The sequence below is a fragment of the Petromyzon marinus genome, chromosome 6 (genome assembly GCF_048934315.1).
Source record: "Petromyzon marinus isolate PM22_M1 ecotype Great Lakes invasive population chromosome 6, UKy_Petmar_22M1.pri1.0, whole genome shotgun sequence".
In the NCBI taxonomy this organism is placed as follows: domain Eukaryota; kingdom Metazoa; phylum Chordata; class Hyperoartia; order Petromyzontiformes; family Petromyzontidae; genus Petromyzon; species Petromyzon marinus.
The window spans coordinates 8,563,029-8,580,310 of record NC_133672.1 but is presented as its reverse complement, the minus strand read 5'-3'; the positions used below and the strand labels follow the sequence as shown (position 1 = coordinate 8,580,310).

Genomic DNA, 17,282 nt, shown 5'->3' with positions numbered 1-17,282 from the left:
TTGCTTTCACATATCCCCTGCACAAGTTGCCATAAACATGAGATGGTAAAGGCTTGTTCTTGTTCATTTTATTTTACATCATGACATGTTGTACACCTCTACAATATTACAAGCAACAATAAATATAATTACACCAAAAAAGCATACATAACTTATTCTATTGAGTTCAGGTTTTGCAAGCAAATAATATTTCAACATTAATTAAAGAAATTATAGCATCTCCATTTTAACATAAATCACACAATCTCTCTTTATGAAGGATGTACAAAGGGGTTTAAACACAGTTTTTTGTCAGACTAAGCTGCTCACCTTGGTCATTCTGAGAAATGCTCATGCAGGACACAAGAAGAATCCAATGCAGACTGAGCCTGGTATACCAAAAATCTTATCACCTTTCGGTCTAGTCATTTAAACTAATTTAAACACTCAGATTTGCCAAATGTGCTGGCCCAGATTTTTCAAAATCCACGTTCATTGTGCTGTCCAATGCATAACCATTCCCCCTTCTGTTAACACTGAATCTCCTAGCTGCCTCTGACAACCAAGGCCAGCATGCAATATGGCTAATAAAGATAGTGTTCAAGCTATTCGCTGTTCCACTACCTACCTATCTTGCTACCTGGTGTGATAACTGCATGGCAAAACATATACTAGCAGTGATATTTTCTCTCACCATTACAATTCTCAGTAAAATAGATGAAGAAAACAATTTAACTTCCAAAAATGTAAAAAAAACGTATGCGTGCTGTCACCAACACAATATTTTGTACAACCTCTCGTGTAAGATTGTCGACATCTGCACATGCATTACCAGAGTGCATGTACAACCTCAACCCGCATTGAGCTCCGAGTGGATCCGCTCTGGGTCAGTGAACTTAGCGGTGAGCAGGTAAAAGAGAGCTGGTCCTGGCACAAGAGCCAGCATGGGTAGGTCACTCTTCAGGCTTTCCAGGCGGGTGATCGAGATGATGCCATAAGTGTGCACCACCCAGTGGCTCAGCAACACTATCAGGTTTCGCTTGTTGGAGAACAACGTTTGAATGTTCTATGAAAGGGATGGGAGGTAAAAAAAAAACACTTTTTTATAACATTGCCAAGTTGTGACCTAATCTGTGTGCAAATACTTGATCGTATATCATAACTGTTGACTGTATAATAAGTCCCGCAGCTGCTGCTATATGTTAACACAAAATATTGGGAGGCTCCCATGTTAAATTACTGCAAGATGGTGTACTTGATTACATAAGCACAGCTTATTCGCACAGGCACACAGAGTGCCCTCTGCTGGACTGTTTTTTCAAAATTTCTCCATTTTCAGACTAATTAAATTCCAATGAACACAGTAAAATTTTACCATAAAATAAACTACCAAATAAAAGTAACGCATTTAATTGCACTACACAATTTTGCATATTTACTGCTCTTCCACTAATTGAGGTGATAAAATAAAAATAAACTTACCACGATTTTCATTAATGCAAAGTATACAGCACAGGTCACAATTGAAAACACCAGTAGAATGAATGGGAAGGCAAAATCTGTAATTGAAAACAAAACATTACATTGTTATTTTAAAATAATATATTTATCATGTGACCATGCTTCATTTGAACTTGTAAATAACATCACAAAACCATGATAATAAAATATTAAATACATTCACCATTAACACCCACAACGGAAAACTATGTAATAGATTAAAGCCCCAAACGTCAAGAAGTTTAAAAGGGCCACTACCTGAAATGTTAGCGCATTATATACTATATATTAACCTATAATATGTGTCTGCAGCAGTGTTAACACAAATATGGTGCATATTTTGTATTTGTGCTTGGGTACTATTGCTAATTTAATTCATAATAATTGAAGAAGAATATTCAATCTGGACAAACTATAACACTTTCAATGTAATGTGAGAACAAGTGAAGCTCAGTAAAGTAAAGGCGTTTAAGTGCTCTGTACAAAGGGGACAGGACTGAGCCCTCACAGAGCAAGCCGGCAGACACAGCCTGCACGAGAGTGAGGATGGGGAGGAAGTAGAGCGCGGCATAGATGCTTTGGAAGCGATCCGCCTTGCCCAGGCTGCCGGCAAGGCGCTTCACCAGGAACGGCCTCACCACCATCATGAGCACCAGGCAGAATGCGTAGTAGATGAACACGATTGTGTACCTGTGCGCACAGCAGAGACAGTTATTGACAGGCCCTGCAAACAACTCACAAAATTAAACAATTAATAACTAAGTAGATGAGATAAATGCATCCCATGATAATCATTTTTATTTCTTTATTTTTAAACATCACAGCCTGGTTTACATGCAGGCTATTCTGTTGACAAAGCATGCAAACCTATCCAGAGCAATGCACACATATCAAAAAGAACAAATGCTAGCACACAATCTAGTTTAACGCTGACGTTTCATGTTCTGATAATGGTATCCGTAAGCCCATGGCAAAATGCAACCTTTTGAAATGAAAATGTCTTTCGTATACCAGAATAACCGATTACATCAACAAAAGGAAAATTTTATCCCTGGCTGCGCACATTTTTGAAGCAGCATAACAGCACGACTCTCGTGCAGTCATCCCGGAGAAGGATAATTGTGCGCAGCGGTGTCATCTGGTGATGAGACCGTTTACTCACAGGGGAAACACTGCCTCCTGCGTGCAGTGGATGGTGTGGATGTAGTCGGGGCTGGGGTTGAACAGCATGGTGTACCAGTCGGAGAGCATGTGCGAGCGGCATGAGCGCACATGAAAAGAGCCCAACGGGTCACTGAGCAGCAGCGTCACCACGGCAGCCGCGCTGCACTCCAACACTGCGGAAAAGTGCAGCAGCAGCGCACTGCAAGCAGCGAGGGTCACTTGCTGACAAATGGGCACCACTGGGAAGATAATGGGTGTTCTCTTCACTGCAGAGACAGTGTTTGGAACGGCATGAACAGTTCAGGATAATTTTAGCCAAAAAAAATATTTTATTAGTTTTTAATAGGAATAGAACTTCAGCTTTCTGATAAAGGGACTTACATGAAAATCGTTTATTGGATCAAAGAGTTAAAATTTTGGAATTTAAAGAATTCCAACTTTATTTTATTATCACTTTCAACAGTTAAAAGGAAAACAAGGAGAGAATATAATACAAGCCTTTTGTTACTTAACTGTTATTCCATGAATATGCAGCCATAACTGTTGGACATTAACATATAGCTGGGCATGCATGTATAATTGTATCTATTTAATCATAACTTCGGTACATATAAATGCTAATCTTGCAAACATAACAAAACATAAAAAAAACGTTTACAAACAATAAAAGAGGGCTCATAATAAAGCTCACATACATTTATAAGCAGCAAATAATGAATAATCACGTGTGGCACATTCGACAACATATGAGCCAGCTTGGGATTTGGACACTCATGATCTTATGATAAAAAACATCAGCAGCTGCTTTGTGACAGCAACCATATGGGCATCGTGCACACCTCTTCCTCCGCGAGTACCACTCGATGAAGAACCAGTGCAGGATGAGGGGAAGCATGGCCATGAAGCCGAGGTAGAGCCAGTCATAAAGATTTGGAGATTCCTCGCAGCGTTGACAGAACTTGTCCTTGTCCGGCCTCTCGCCCCGAGGGCACGCCTAGATCAAAACAGCCGTGCAGTCACTCTCATGAAGTGCAAATCAAAACACCACAATTAAAAATGTACAGTGAGGGAAAAAAGTATTTGATCCCCTGCTGATTTTGTACGTTTGCCCACTGACAAAGAAATGATCAGTCTATAATTTTAATGGTAGGTTTATTTGAACAGTGAGAGACAGAATAACAACAAAAAAAATCCAAAAAAACGCATGTCAAAAATGTTATAAATTGATTTGCATCTTAATGAGGGAAATAAACATTTGACCCCCTCTCAATCAGAAAGATTTCTGGCTCCCAGGTGTCTTTTATACAGGTAACGAGCTGAGATTAGGAGCACACTCTTAAAGGGAGTGCTCCTAATCTCAGCTTGTTACCTGTATAAAAGACACCTGTCCACAGACGCAATCAATCAGATTCCAAACTTTCCACCATGGCCAAGACCAAAGAGCTCTCCAAGAATGTCAGGGACAAGATTGTAGACCTACACAAGGCTGGAATGGGCTACAAGACCATTGCCAAGCAGCTTAGTGAGGTGACAACAGTTGGTGCGATTATTCGCAAATGGAAGAAACACAAAAGAACTGTCAATCTCCCTCGGCCTGGGGCTCCATGCAAGATCTCACCTCGTGGAGTTGCAATGATCATGAGAACGGTGAGGAATCAGCCCAGAACTACACGGGAGGATCTTGTCAATGATCTCAAGGCAGCTGGGACCATAGTCACCAAGAAAACAATTGGCAACACACTACGCCGTGAAGGACTGAAATCCTGCAGCGCCCGCAAGGTCCCCCTGCTCAAGAAAGCACATATACATGCCCGTCTGAAGTTTGCCAATGAACATCTGAATGATTCAGAGGACAACTGGGTGAAAGTGTTGTGGTCAGATGAGACCAAAATGGAGCTCTTTGGCATCAACTCAACTCGCCGTGTTTGGAGGAGGAGGAATGCTGCCTATGACCCCAAGAACACCATCCCCACTGTCAAACATGGAGGTGGAAACATTATGCTTTGGGGGTGTTTTTCTGCTAAGGGGACAGGACAACTTCACCGCATCAAAGGGACAATGGACAGGGCCATGTACCGTCAAATCTTGGGTGAGAACCTCCTTCCCTCAGCCAGGGCATTGAAAATGGGTCGTGGATGGGTATTCCAGCATGACAATGACCCAAAACACACGGCCAAGGCAACAAAGGAGTGGCTCAAGAAGAAGCACATTAAGGTCCTGGAGTGGCCTAGCCAGTCTCCAGACCTTAATCCCATAGTAAATCTGTGGAGGGAGCTGAAGGTTCGAGTTGCCAAACATCAGCCTCGAAACCTTAATGACTTGGAGAAGATCTGCCAAGAGGAGTGGGACAAAATCCCTCCTGAGATGTGTGCAAACCTGGTGGCCAACTACAAGAAACTTCTGACCTCTGTGATTGCCAACAAGGGTTTTGCCACCAAGTACTAAGTCATGTTTTGCAGAGGGGTCAAATACTTATTTCCCTCATTAAATGCAAATCAATTTATAATATTTTGACATGCGTTTTTCTGGATTTTGTTGTTGTTATTCTGTCTCTCACTGTTCAAATAAAACTACCATTAAAATTATAAAATTATAAACTGTCATACACAGCATTCCTCCTCCTCCAAACACGGCGAGTTGAGTTGATGCCAAAGAGCTCTATTTTGGTCTCATCTGACCACAACACTTTCACCCAGTTGTCCTTTGAATCATTCAGATGTTAATTGGCAAACTTCAGACGGGAATGCATATGTGCTTTCTTGAGCAGCGGGACCTTGCGGGCGCTGCAGGATTTCAGTCCTTCACGGCGTAGTGTGTTACCAATTGTTTTCTTGGTGACTATGGTCCCTGCTGCCTTGAGATCATTGACAAGATCCTCCCGTGTAGTTCTGGGCTGATTCCTCACCGTTCTCATGATCATTGCAACTCCACGAGGTGAGATCTTGCATGGAGCCCCAGGCCGAGGGAGATTGACAGTTCTTTTGTGTTTCTTCCATTTGCGAATAAACGCACCAACTGTTGTCACCTTCTCACCAAGCTGCTTGGCAATGGTCTTGTAGCCCATTCCAGCCTTGTGTAGGTCTACAATCTTGTCCCTGACATCCTTGGAGAGCTCTTTGGTCTTGGCCATGGTGGAGAGTTTGGAATCTGATCGATTGATTGCTTCTGTGGACAGGTGTCTTTTATACAGGTAACAAGCTGAGATTATGAGCACTCCCTTTAAGAGTGTGCTCGTAATCTCAGCTCGTTACCTGTATAAAAGACACCTGGGAGTCAGAAATCTTTCTGATTGAGAGGGGATCAAATACTTATTTCCCTCATTAAAATGCAAATCAATTTATAACATTTTTGACATGCGTTTTTTCTGGATTTTTTTGTTGTTATTCTGTCCCTCACTGTTCAAATAAACCTACCATTAAAATTATAGACTGATCATTTCTTTGTCAGTGGGCAAATGTACAAAATCAGCAGGGGATCAAATACTTTTTTCCCTCACTGTATCGTAAAATGCAATTATTAATTGGGTGCCAAAAGCATACAGAAATTCCTCGCCAACCACATGGATTAGGTTTCTGGAAAAGGCCGTGGTAGACAAATACGCGGTTGGTAAAGTACAGGGCCAATGGGAAATAAGGGCCACAGACTTGTCATAGCTTAACTTGCTTGTTAATTAACTAAACACCGAATAAAATACAGTACATTACACAATAACATAATAAAACATAAATAAACATTACATTACCTTTCATATTAACGATGATGACAATGAGATGATCGGGCAAGGGGTAGTTAGAAGGTGTTCAGCCCACCCTCCTCTAACTTCTGGGTCATCAATGACAGATAAGTGGCCAGGCGTACATGTACGTTACAGAACGGATTCTGAAGAAAAACTAAAATAAAATAACTTTATCGGTACGTCTTCCAACCTGAAGATGTAGCGATAAAATTATTTTATTATAGAGGCTCCTACAAGGCCATGCAGGAGGGCGTATGGCACAGTTTGGTACCAGGTATCAGAGTACGGTCATGTCTCTACAGTTCTCTGCGGTGAGTACAGTACAATGTCTTTTAAAATAACGGAGCTATGCCTCTCAATAAAATTTACGTGACCTGCTTGAGCGTTCCAAGATTCAGCGGTGAGCAGGACCCACGCTGCAATTTGCAGATATCTCGGAATGGGAAAACGTAAATGCGAATGTGGTTGCGGTGCGACGCGGTCTATGCACTGCGAGAATTACAGTACACACAACAAAAGAGACGGACAGCTGTGGCACGGAAGAAAACTGCAGCCGATCATCACGTAAAGGCGTGTGGCGGACCCGTGCTTACCAGCGGATACTCAAAAGTTCCAGCCCGCGGTTGGTGAATTGGTACACAAATAATAAACCGCCTGTATGCATGAAACCGCGTTTGGCAAAGGATTCCTGTATAACAAAATGAAAGCCAAGTTTAATGTCGAGATGTGCAGATTAACATGTGCATTTATGTTTACACTAATAACAGAGTGACGAATACTCACGCCACATTCGCTGTACGTATCATTTCCCCCGAGCTGGCGTCGCCCGCAGTAGATGCCAGGGCACAGCTGCTGCATATCCACAGCTGAAAAGGGAAAAAAAAATCGCATTATAATCATACGTATATCTATAATTACATTGTAAATGTTTGCCCTGGTTACAAGTGTATTAATCCATTTTTAATAGCCAATTGATAAATTAATTTTGAGGAAATGTGTAATTAGTTTCATCATTAAATTTGTGACAATCAGGGTCTTAGAAAGAAAATCCTGAATCGTTTCTTCAGCATATTTTGTTTTATTTATTTACGGTGCTATATACATCTTTGTTGTTGTATTCCTCTCTGACCATCTGAAACCATCCATCCAACAGCCAAGCAAAATCATCCAATACTTAGCTTTCAGCCTATGCTAGCAATTTGGGGACGTGCATACAAATATTCGTTTGAAAGCGAAACACAGGACAGTTGTGGCACCTAGAGTCTGTAAGCCACTGGACTTAACTGACCAACTTTCACTGAAATGTTTGTAATTTCGTCCATGACTGCCCAAGCATCCTATAAAGTATAACCTGCACTAGAATTTCTGCTAACAAGGATAAAGATACTGGCATTTTAAAGTATTAAAGCTTTCGTGACTGCATAAAATTACTCATTGTTTTTTTCGGTAAAGTCACGTATGTAGAAATACAAGAAAATTATATTAAAACAAAAAACAATCACGACGTTTCGATCACAACGCAAGCGATCTTCATCAGGTGTCAAGAACAAATCACGGAGGTAAATACGACAAAAAGATGAGAGACGAGAATTCAAACCTGAAAAAAACATTATGTGAAGCACATCCAGTCAAGCCAACAACACAGTTAGACACTTCCTGGTGGACCACGAATTTCAGAAGAGTGTTAAATTTCGTGTTCAACCTTTGGATTGCACATACCAGCATAGATAGAATGAAAAATACGAGGTACACGGTCAGTAGAAATACATATACAAGTCCACCAAGAGGTAAGGAGGGAGGAAAGACGGACAGGGAGGCAGATAGAGGGGGGGGGGGCGGAGGGATGTGTAAGATGTGCGTGTTTGAGCTGCCGCTCTCGCTCTGGCCCCTCCCCCCCTCCAACCGTATTTCCTATTTAAGCTTCTGTTCATCCCTCCGCCCCCCCCTCTCTCTCTATCTGCCTCCCTGTCCGTCTTTCCTCCCTCCTTACCTCTTGGTGAACTTGTATATGTATTTCTACTGACCGTGTACCTCGTATTTTTCATTCTATCTATGCTGGTATGTGCAATCCAAAGGTTGAATGCGAAATTTAACACTCTTCTGAAATTCGTGGTCCACCAGGAAGTGTCTGTGTTGTTGGCCTGACTGGATGTGCTTCACATAATGTTTTTTCAGGTTTGTTGAATTCTCGTCTCTCATCTTTTTGTTGTATTTACCTCCGTGACTTGTTCTTGACACCTGATGAAGATCGCTTGCGTTGTGATCGAAACGTCGTGATTGTTTTTTGTTTTAATATAATTTTAATGTATTTCTACATAAGTGACTTTACTGAAAAAAACAATGAGTAATACTGGCATTTATTCAGCAAAAAACCGACACAGAAACAAACAGCCTCCAATGGCCTGAGGTTTAAAAACCAATCCGCTTTGATCATTGTAGCGTGATGACATGAAAGTCAAAAGTACACAAACCCCTTAAACCCCCGTGGGGTATTTTAAAAAAACATATCAGTGGGAGGTTTGGAAATAATTTCTGTGACGTGCCCTGACTTCGCTAATGTTCTGCCATGGCACGACTTAAGTTGGCTCATTAAGCCTCTGATTAAATAATTGCCTCCATGACATCCGCTGAGTGGAATTTATGGACAATGGCTTGCAAACCTCTTCACCGTCATACACAGGACAGATACAATCCCAAAAGAATTCAAGCAAGCTAAAGTCATTGCCATTCTGAAACCAAGAAATCCCTCCAGCTACAAGCCAATATCCCTTTTTCCTCCACACTGATGGAACGTGCCATTCTTGCCAGACTTTCCCTCGCTATCGATCCCCAACTGACTCCCGAATAAGCAGGATTTCGAACTGGCTTTAGCTGCTACAAACAGATAGTTGCCTTCACCATCCTCATAGAAGCTGGTTTCCAGCATCAACAGATAACTGGTACAGCAATGAGTGACCTCTCTTCTGCCTATGAACCGTTTGACGTCATGGCCTACTACTGAAATTGGCCAAAATTATCAAACGTCGTTCTATGGCACGATGCTCAGCAACCGTACTTTCAGGGTATACCTCGCTGGTAAACACATACACAAGAGAATAATGAACAATGGCGTCCCTCAAGGCTCATTAAGAGCACCGTCACTATTTAACATATATCAGAATCTTGATTTAGACTGGTGGACTCTGATGAGCTATGAAGCTCTTTACTGATGTCCAGTAAATATGTGGCCTGCCATAGGCATCATCTAACAAGTTCATATCTGCAGATAACATAGCCCTTGCTGCACAGGGTATAAAGCTCGAGAACATTGCCAATACAGCTGATCTAACGTTTTGGAGACATTTCCATCACTGGAGACTGACCAAATCTTTCCAAAGCCACCCACAAATGCTTTCCAGCTGAACAATCATGCAGCAGATGTCACCCTTGATGTGTCCTTCTATGATCCTACTCCAAGATAGATATCTAGGGGTTAGCATGGATAGAACCCTCACCTTCAAGCCCCACATTAAACAGATCTGTGAGAAGACCAAAAGAAGAATCACACTGCTACAGAAACTTGCCTAAACGACCGGAGGCGCTTCAGCCGATGTGCTGCCAATTTCTGACCAATCACTGCTCAGTGGCAGGCTATTGTGCTCCAGTCTGGTCCGGGAGCTCACACTTAAAATTGCTCGATGCATTATGGAATGCGCATCATTACCAACACTGAAATAGACACTTAATTCCCTGGATCCCTGTTCTCGCGAATATTCTGCCAAGAAATATCCACAGACATGCTAACTGAAAAGGAGTTCATACTCTTTCTTCCCAACGACAACCTACCCATCATCCAAGACCTTAACAATGTACCTCAAGTCCCAATACCCCTTCTAGGATTGCACTATCACCATCCTAATATCTCACCCAGATCCAAAAGAATGCTGGTAAATAGAATGTAAGAACACGGACATCCAGAATTTGAAATGGAAAAACAGGAAACAGTTTAACTGTGGTCATGCAATCCAAACTATGGACCATAATTATATTAAACCAGTCATATCTGCTCATTCAATGGAGGAACAGCAAAACAACACGCTCTCTCCTGAAGCTCCCTCGTGGAGAGCAGACCTGACATTGGCATTTAGCTCCTGAATATATTGCTGCCATACGCAAGAATAGAATAGTGGAATATAAATCCATGCAGTTTGTTATTTGGAGGGACATGGTAATATTACCATTAATACCACACAGTAATAACATACTTATCCAACAATAATCCATGTATATACAAATACACCATTAGGCAGTAAACTCATCACACAGGCTGACACAGCAATACTTCAATTACAGTGATCCACAGATACACACTAATGCTTTACATCATTACATGCAATGTGTAATATTAAGGAGATTGTAGCATAACATTTACCAAAAATGTACTCATGGCACATGGCAACCAATAACTGATATTGGTTTGTAATATCCCAGGAGTTCATTTACATTTTCAATACATTGAAAATCCCTGCATGGGTTAATAGGGCACTGCATTTAAGATAATAACACAGGCAAAACGCATCTATTCTCTTATCAACTACACTATTCACAAAATCATCTAATGTATTAAATGCACTTTTTTCCAACTTACAGTTGCACAATTCTGTGTCGAAAGAAAAAGGGAGTCACATGTCCCTTGTCCATGGGAATTGTACTTTTATGTAATAAAAATGCATTTTTTTAGTGATGTTCGAATATGTTAACAATTAATGTAGTAGCTTATGAGTCTGTCTGCGTAAGTACATGCAAATACATTTAACACTGTTACGAAAAACAGCGCTAAATAGTTGATCATACAATCAACTATTTTTTTAAAGTTAATATGGGTATCTTATCCCTTATTCACAAAGGGGCCCTGGGCACTAGTGGCAAAATATGAGCGTTACCTGTAAATACTGTAATATTTACTGTATAATACTACCTGATAATAGAATACAGTAAATGAATAACATGTTGGCAAGGGGTTTTCTTACCGAGAGATAATGTATTGCCTATGTAATGTTACAGGTGCACTCCCAAAACATTGGTCTATTAAAAATTGTATTGTACAGTTGCATTAAACAATTAGGCTCAGTGACATATTAGAGAATATAAAATAAAAATCAATCTTCACCATCAAATAAAAATGGGTAATTTGAACAAAAAAATACAGAGTTGAAATAATACCTCTGAAGAGACAGCTGTCATTTTCACTCTTTTTATAATCATGTTCTCAGTGCTTATTTATGTAATAACATGCCAAGATAATAAGTAATGTGAGGGTTTTTTATATTTTCTAGGATTTAAAGAATATTCTGGCAACAGAGTGACATTAATCAGAGCACAAATTGAAAAGTTAGAGCAATTTTAAATGAACCGTTTCAGCCTTCTGTATTCAAACACTGCTGCCTCTTTGGGGTTATTGTTACATTTTCCGAACTTCTTCTGCCATTTTGGTGGTAAGAGTTCACAGCCACTAACAGAGTTATTGTTGGAGAGGAGCCCTGCCAGCAGCCATCCAGGAAACTCGAGGCATTGATTATTGCTGTCAGGGAAATCTGGCGATTTTTTTTTGTTACACTCTTATACGACCAAATAATTTCGTGAAGACAATTTAGCAATTTTCTCCCCATGTCTGCATTTGATGCATTTATTTTGGAAAATGTGAGGTGGTGTATGGGGATACCATAGTAGGATACAATCTTTTCAGCAATTCATTCAATGACCCACTTTCTGTAGAAAAGCTGGACTTTTTGTCAAAGGTCTAAGATTTTTTTTTATTCATCATCTTTCCATGATATATCCACTGCCGGATAAAGTCACCACCAACCATCCTTCATGGTTCCACGATGGAACAATGCACATGAGCTGATTTTATGCTCAATCCCTTCTCGGGTGCTCTCACTCCTTTGACCACTGGTTCGTTATCCTTGCCCACTGGCTATCATCCACCTACAGCAGTGATGTTTCCTGCCTAAGCGCCAGTTTATGCCTTTAACCTGCATTGTTCTCTAAGCCGTGGTATTCTTTCACTCAGTGTAATCATAAGCATGCATCTCTCCACGCTCCTCTGTGCACGTTTGAGATTGTTTTCCATCCTCTTTATCGATATCCATGTTTCTGATCCATTTCATACAGCAAATACACACTGATTAAAATGTTTCCCCTTCAGATACATTGGGATGTTGCTTTTCATTACCAAGTCCAGATTTCCAAAAACATTTAAATTAACCCACATTATATTGATCTCAGTTATAGTTTCAATAACTGCCATTGGTTCACATTATGCTGCTGTTTTCCAGTCATGTTCCCCTCACAAATGTTTCTACTTATTTAGCAAACTTGTTGTACATTAATTTTGTTTTCCCAATACAGTATTTACTTTCAGCCCAACATTGCAGCCTTCTCCATGAAGTTGTTCTAATCTTGTGTGTGGTTCATTCCCATTGGACGTTATAATGACTATACAACTAGACAATCTGAGATGATTAATAACTTCTCTATTTATCTGTATGCCTTTGTTTCTCCAATCAAATTTTAGCAAAACATCACCCCATGTTCCTGTGAATAACATTGGCGGCGAAACCGTGCCTCTTATTTAGCTGGCCTGCCGCTGCTGACACCATTATCCGACTCCTCAACTATCCGACTCAACCACTTTAATGTAAAATTATAGTTGTTGCTCCACGTTAGCCATACGAAGAGCGTCTTCAAAGTCTGGGCATTATGGTATTTGATCTATACGGTCAGCGGTAGAACACGTCCACCTTGCTTACGTAGTTTGGTTGGCTTATATACATCGTCCATTATTCAGCTCTCTATGATAGTGAACAATGTATATAACAGTACTGTATAGACATGCATTTGCATGTGATAAAAAAAATGTTTAACACGTAGGCTTTCGCGACCGACCTAACCCAAAAAGCTCTTATAGATTTCAAAAATGTTGGCATCTTAGAACTTTTAGGTTGACGTTCTAATAAAAAAACAAAGGACAAGTATTCAGCATTACAAACCAACAAAGAATACCAAGGTAGAAATACATATAAACAATCGACATAACACGTACGCATGGTGTAAGGAGACCGAGATGGGGTGGGGGGAGGTGGTCGCTCCTCGCCGCCTCTGGCCGGGTTTGAGGCTTCGTTACCGGCTGCCGATCCAGTCGAGGTCGGTTACGCACTTGCGAACTAGGCCTTGCCGGCCTTAAGTCCTCAAAAACGCACTAAACGCGAACAAAAACAGCCCAGTGAAGCCGTGCAGGCATCGGGAGAGTTACGAGTGAATGTTAAAAATGACAAGGGTTAGTTTAGTTTGACGGCGCTTTTGTTACGGGGGATGAACGCGTGAGACGGAGACGCACCAACCCGGACGTGACCGGGGCTCCCCCCCTCCGCGATGCCAGACCAGAGGTTTAATTTCCCGTTATCTTTAAATTTTCGTTTTTAGATACTATATTAGATTTTGTTGACAATATAACTTATAACACAGATTAAATGTTATACGAGGTGACGTTAAGGTTTCAGGTTTAACATGCAGGCTTTCGCGACCAATGTTATTCCATTATAATTTTTTTAATGGGTGAGATCGCGTAAACGTGTGTCGTTTTTATATTCTTGGTTCTTTCGGTAAAGTCACGTAGAAGGGAAACAATAAAATAATTTTAAAAAATACAAACACAGAGACAATTTCAGCCGAGAAGATGGATTCTGGCTTAGCAATCATTGGAAGGATTTGATCAAACCATTTCGGGTCTTAATTGATTGTTCACACTTACGGTGGCTTTCAGACCGCATCCATTATTTTCGTCTCCCCCCTCATCTTTTCCGAACATAGATGGACTCTTTTTGATTTAAAGCTTTCGTGACTGCAGTAATTCATATTCTTAGTTCTTTCGGTAAAGTCACGTTGAAGGGAAACAACAAAATAATAAAATATTAAAATATATTTATATACTTATATATTATTTATATAGTTATATATTTATATATTAAATATGTTTATATTTTTTTATATTTTATTATTTTGTTGTTTCCCTTCAACGTGGCTTTACCGAAAGAAATATATAAATATATATAAATATATTTTTATATTTTATTATTTTGTTGTTTCCCTTCAACGTGACTTTACCGAAAGAACTAAGAATATAGATGGACTCGTCCATCTGAACAAACTGCCAAATCGCTCTCCGTGGTGCTAAAGTTAAAAATAAACCGCCACTTTTTTCAAATTTTCTTGCTGTGGTTTTCACACCTGATGATGATTGCTTGTGTTGCAGTCGAAACGTCGTGACCTTCACGTCCTACACTGGCGCCGAGCGGAGAGAGAAGGTAAAGCAAATGGCAGCTAGCCTGCTAACGCAGCAGCAGGGTTTTTTTTCCCGTGCTAACAAAGCTCAGGAAAATGCAACAATAGCCAGTTATGAAGTAGCTCAACTCATTGCCCTACACAGGAAACCTTTCTCAGACGGTGACTTCATCAAACAGTGCCTCACTAAAGTCGTGGGAATAATGTGCCCGGAGAAAATGCAGGATTTCAACGACGTTAGTATGTCCAGAAATACGGTTGCGTGGCGAATTGAAGACTTGTCGGCTAACTCAAAACAGCAAGTGTCAGATAAAGCTTGTGCTTTCGATTTTTACTCGATTGCATGTGATGAGAGCACAGATGCCACGGACACTGCACAGCTGTTAATTTGTTTTTGCGGGGAGTTGATGATAATTTTTGTATTACGGAGGAACTGCTCGATCTTCGGAGTCTAAAGGGAACAACAACTGGGAAGGACATGTTTGAAGCTGTGTCAGATGCAATTGACCAGGCTGGACTTAAATGGGACAAGCTGTGTGGAATTACAACGGATGGGGCTCCAGCAATGACAGGCGGGCGCAAAGGAATGGCCTCTATGGTGAGTGCCAAGGTGCGGGAGAGCGGAGGTGAGACTGTCAAAATGCACTGTATCATCCACCAAGAAGCCCTCTGTGCCAAGATAATCCAGCTTGGCGATGTGATGAACACAGCTGTGAAAACTGTCAACATAATTCGGGCACGAGGGCTTTACCACAGAGAATTTCAAGCGTTCCTCTCTGATGTCGATGCTGAATACGGGGACCTACTCTACCATTCTGAAGTGCGCTGGCTCAGTCGCGGCTCCGTGCTGCAGCGGTTTTATTCCCTGAGATCAAATATCGACAAGTTTTTTTAAGAAAAGGGCAAACCTCTCCATGAGATCAGTGACCCTTTATGGTTGGCAGATCTGGCTTTTTTAGTTGATCTCACTGATCATCTCAACACCCTGAACAAGAGACGACAAGGCAAAGAGCCACAGCTGTATGCGCACATGAAAGCATTCCGTGCGAAGCTCCGTCTCTTCGAGTCACAACTGCGCAACTTCAATGTAGCGCACTTCCCCACGCTGACCGAAATCAAATGCGCATTTCCAAATGCCAAGCTCTCTGCAAAAAATTGGGAGAATATGTGTCTGTGATCACATCTCTCATGACAGAACTCAGCGCTTCCAAGATTTTTCTGTTATTGAGAAGGAAATCACACTGTTTGCGGCTTCGTTTTCAATGGATGCAAAGAAGTGGAGGAGAGTCTGCAATTAGCACTGATCGAAATTCAGTGTGATGATTCTCTGAAGAATCAGCATCAGCTTCTCTCCCTACCTGACTTCTACCGGAGCTTGGAAAAGGCCAAGTTTCCTCTGACGAGACGCCATGCAAAACGAATGATGAGTCTGTTCGGCTCAACATACATCTGTGAGCAGACATTCTCTCTGTTAACGCTGAACAAAAGCAGGCTGAGAACCAGAACGACCGACAGCCATCTCCGTGACGTCCTTCGCATCTCAAACACCAAACTTACTCCTGACCTGCCAGCTATCCTTCAGACCAAAGCGCAGCATCACTGCTCCCACTGAGCGCAACATTCTTCCCATTACAGGCGAGTGAAAAATATACACGCAGTTTTCATTTGTTAATAAGCCCAATTACTTAATAAATTCAGTCAATTAAAGTTGATGACAATTTTTTTAACAAACGTTAGTTGATATATTCTTGGTTCTTTCGGTAAAGTCACGTAGAAGGGAAACAATAAAATAACAAGCCCAATAATTTGTGTAATAAGCTTGAAATATCCACATCCCCTATTTCTTTTTGTCTCTCCCTTCATACAGGGACAATGAAGGGGGATCAGCACCCTAAGATCCAATCTGAGGCTGTCACTGACAGATAGACCTGCCAACACTTTTTGTAAAAAATAAAATGAAAATCTACTTAATGGAGAGCTATGATGGAGGCTTTTTTTTCTTAAAACATGTTCAATTATCAAACGTAATTTACCTGCATTTGATTGATTTTGCCAATATTAGTGCATGAGAAGTGAGGCAATATACCTCACGTCTAGTGAGTGGCCCAGCCCTTCGTATATTTTTCTGTATGTGGCCCTCGGGACAAAAAAAAGTTTGGACACCCCTGCTCTAAAGTATAGAAAAAGGATATTACCCACAAACTTTGCTTTTTGTGACCGGAACTTGCACACGTTTTCTCATTGCAAACAGGTAACATTTCAAAATATCACTGCCCTGGTCACAAAAGCAAAGGTTGTTGGGGAATAATAGCCATTGTCTGTACTTTTGAGGCATGAGCGATTCGAAAATAACACTACCTAGGAACAAAACTAAATTGTTACACAGTGACTCCATTGCATCTCGAAGCGTTGTGCAAAATACGCGTGCGTGTCTGTCGACGGACCGCACGTCAAACTCTCCCACGGTCCCATCTCTTAGCGGTTTAAAAAAAAACCCCAACAACACGCTTCGCGGTGCTGTCTGCAACCGATACAACAACAAAAGTTGGTTTAAAAAAAAAACGCGTTTGTAAAACGGAAG

General features: G+C 41.0%; 1 protein-coding gene and 1 long non-coding RNA gene across 5 annotated transcripts; one reads left to right on the top strand and one right to left on the bottom strand.

The window, feature by feature from the left end:
* Positions 1-53: 53 nt before the first annotated feature.
* On the bottom strand, positions 54-14,217 carry JKAMP (JNK1/MAPK8 associated membrane protein). Of its 4 annotated transcripts, XM_032948102.2 has the most exons (8): positions 13,758-13,956; positions 13,464-13,619; positions 7,163-7,245; positions 3,483-3,637; positions 2,642-2,842; positions 1,988-2,169; positions 1,462-1,538; positions 54-1,045 (listed from the first exon to the last, which is right to left on the bottom strand). In XM_032948102.2, the coding sequence occupies exons 2-8, from the start codon at positions 13,465-13,467 to the stop codon at positions 830-832; spliced, it is 918 nt and encodes a 305-aa protein (XP_032803993.1). In that variant the 5' UTR covers positions 13,468-13,619; positions 13,758-13,956; the 3' UTR covers positions 54-829. The 4 variants fall into 4 exon arrangements, with proteins under 4 accessions (XP_032803993.1, XP_032803991.1, XP_032803995.1 ...); XM_032948100.2 differs by lacking the exons at positions 13,464-13,619; positions 13,758-13,956 and adding an exon at positions 14,172-14,217; XM_032948104.2 differs by lacking the exon at positions 13,464-13,619.
* Positions 13,661-17,243, top strand: LOC142923970 (uncharacterized). Its single transcript, XR_012941087.1, has 2 exons — positions 13,661-13,806; positions 14,673-17,243. It is a non-coding gene; the product is annotated as an uncharacterized LOC142923970 (long non-coding RNA).
* The last annotated feature ends 39 nt before the right edge of the window (positions 17,244-17,282 follow it).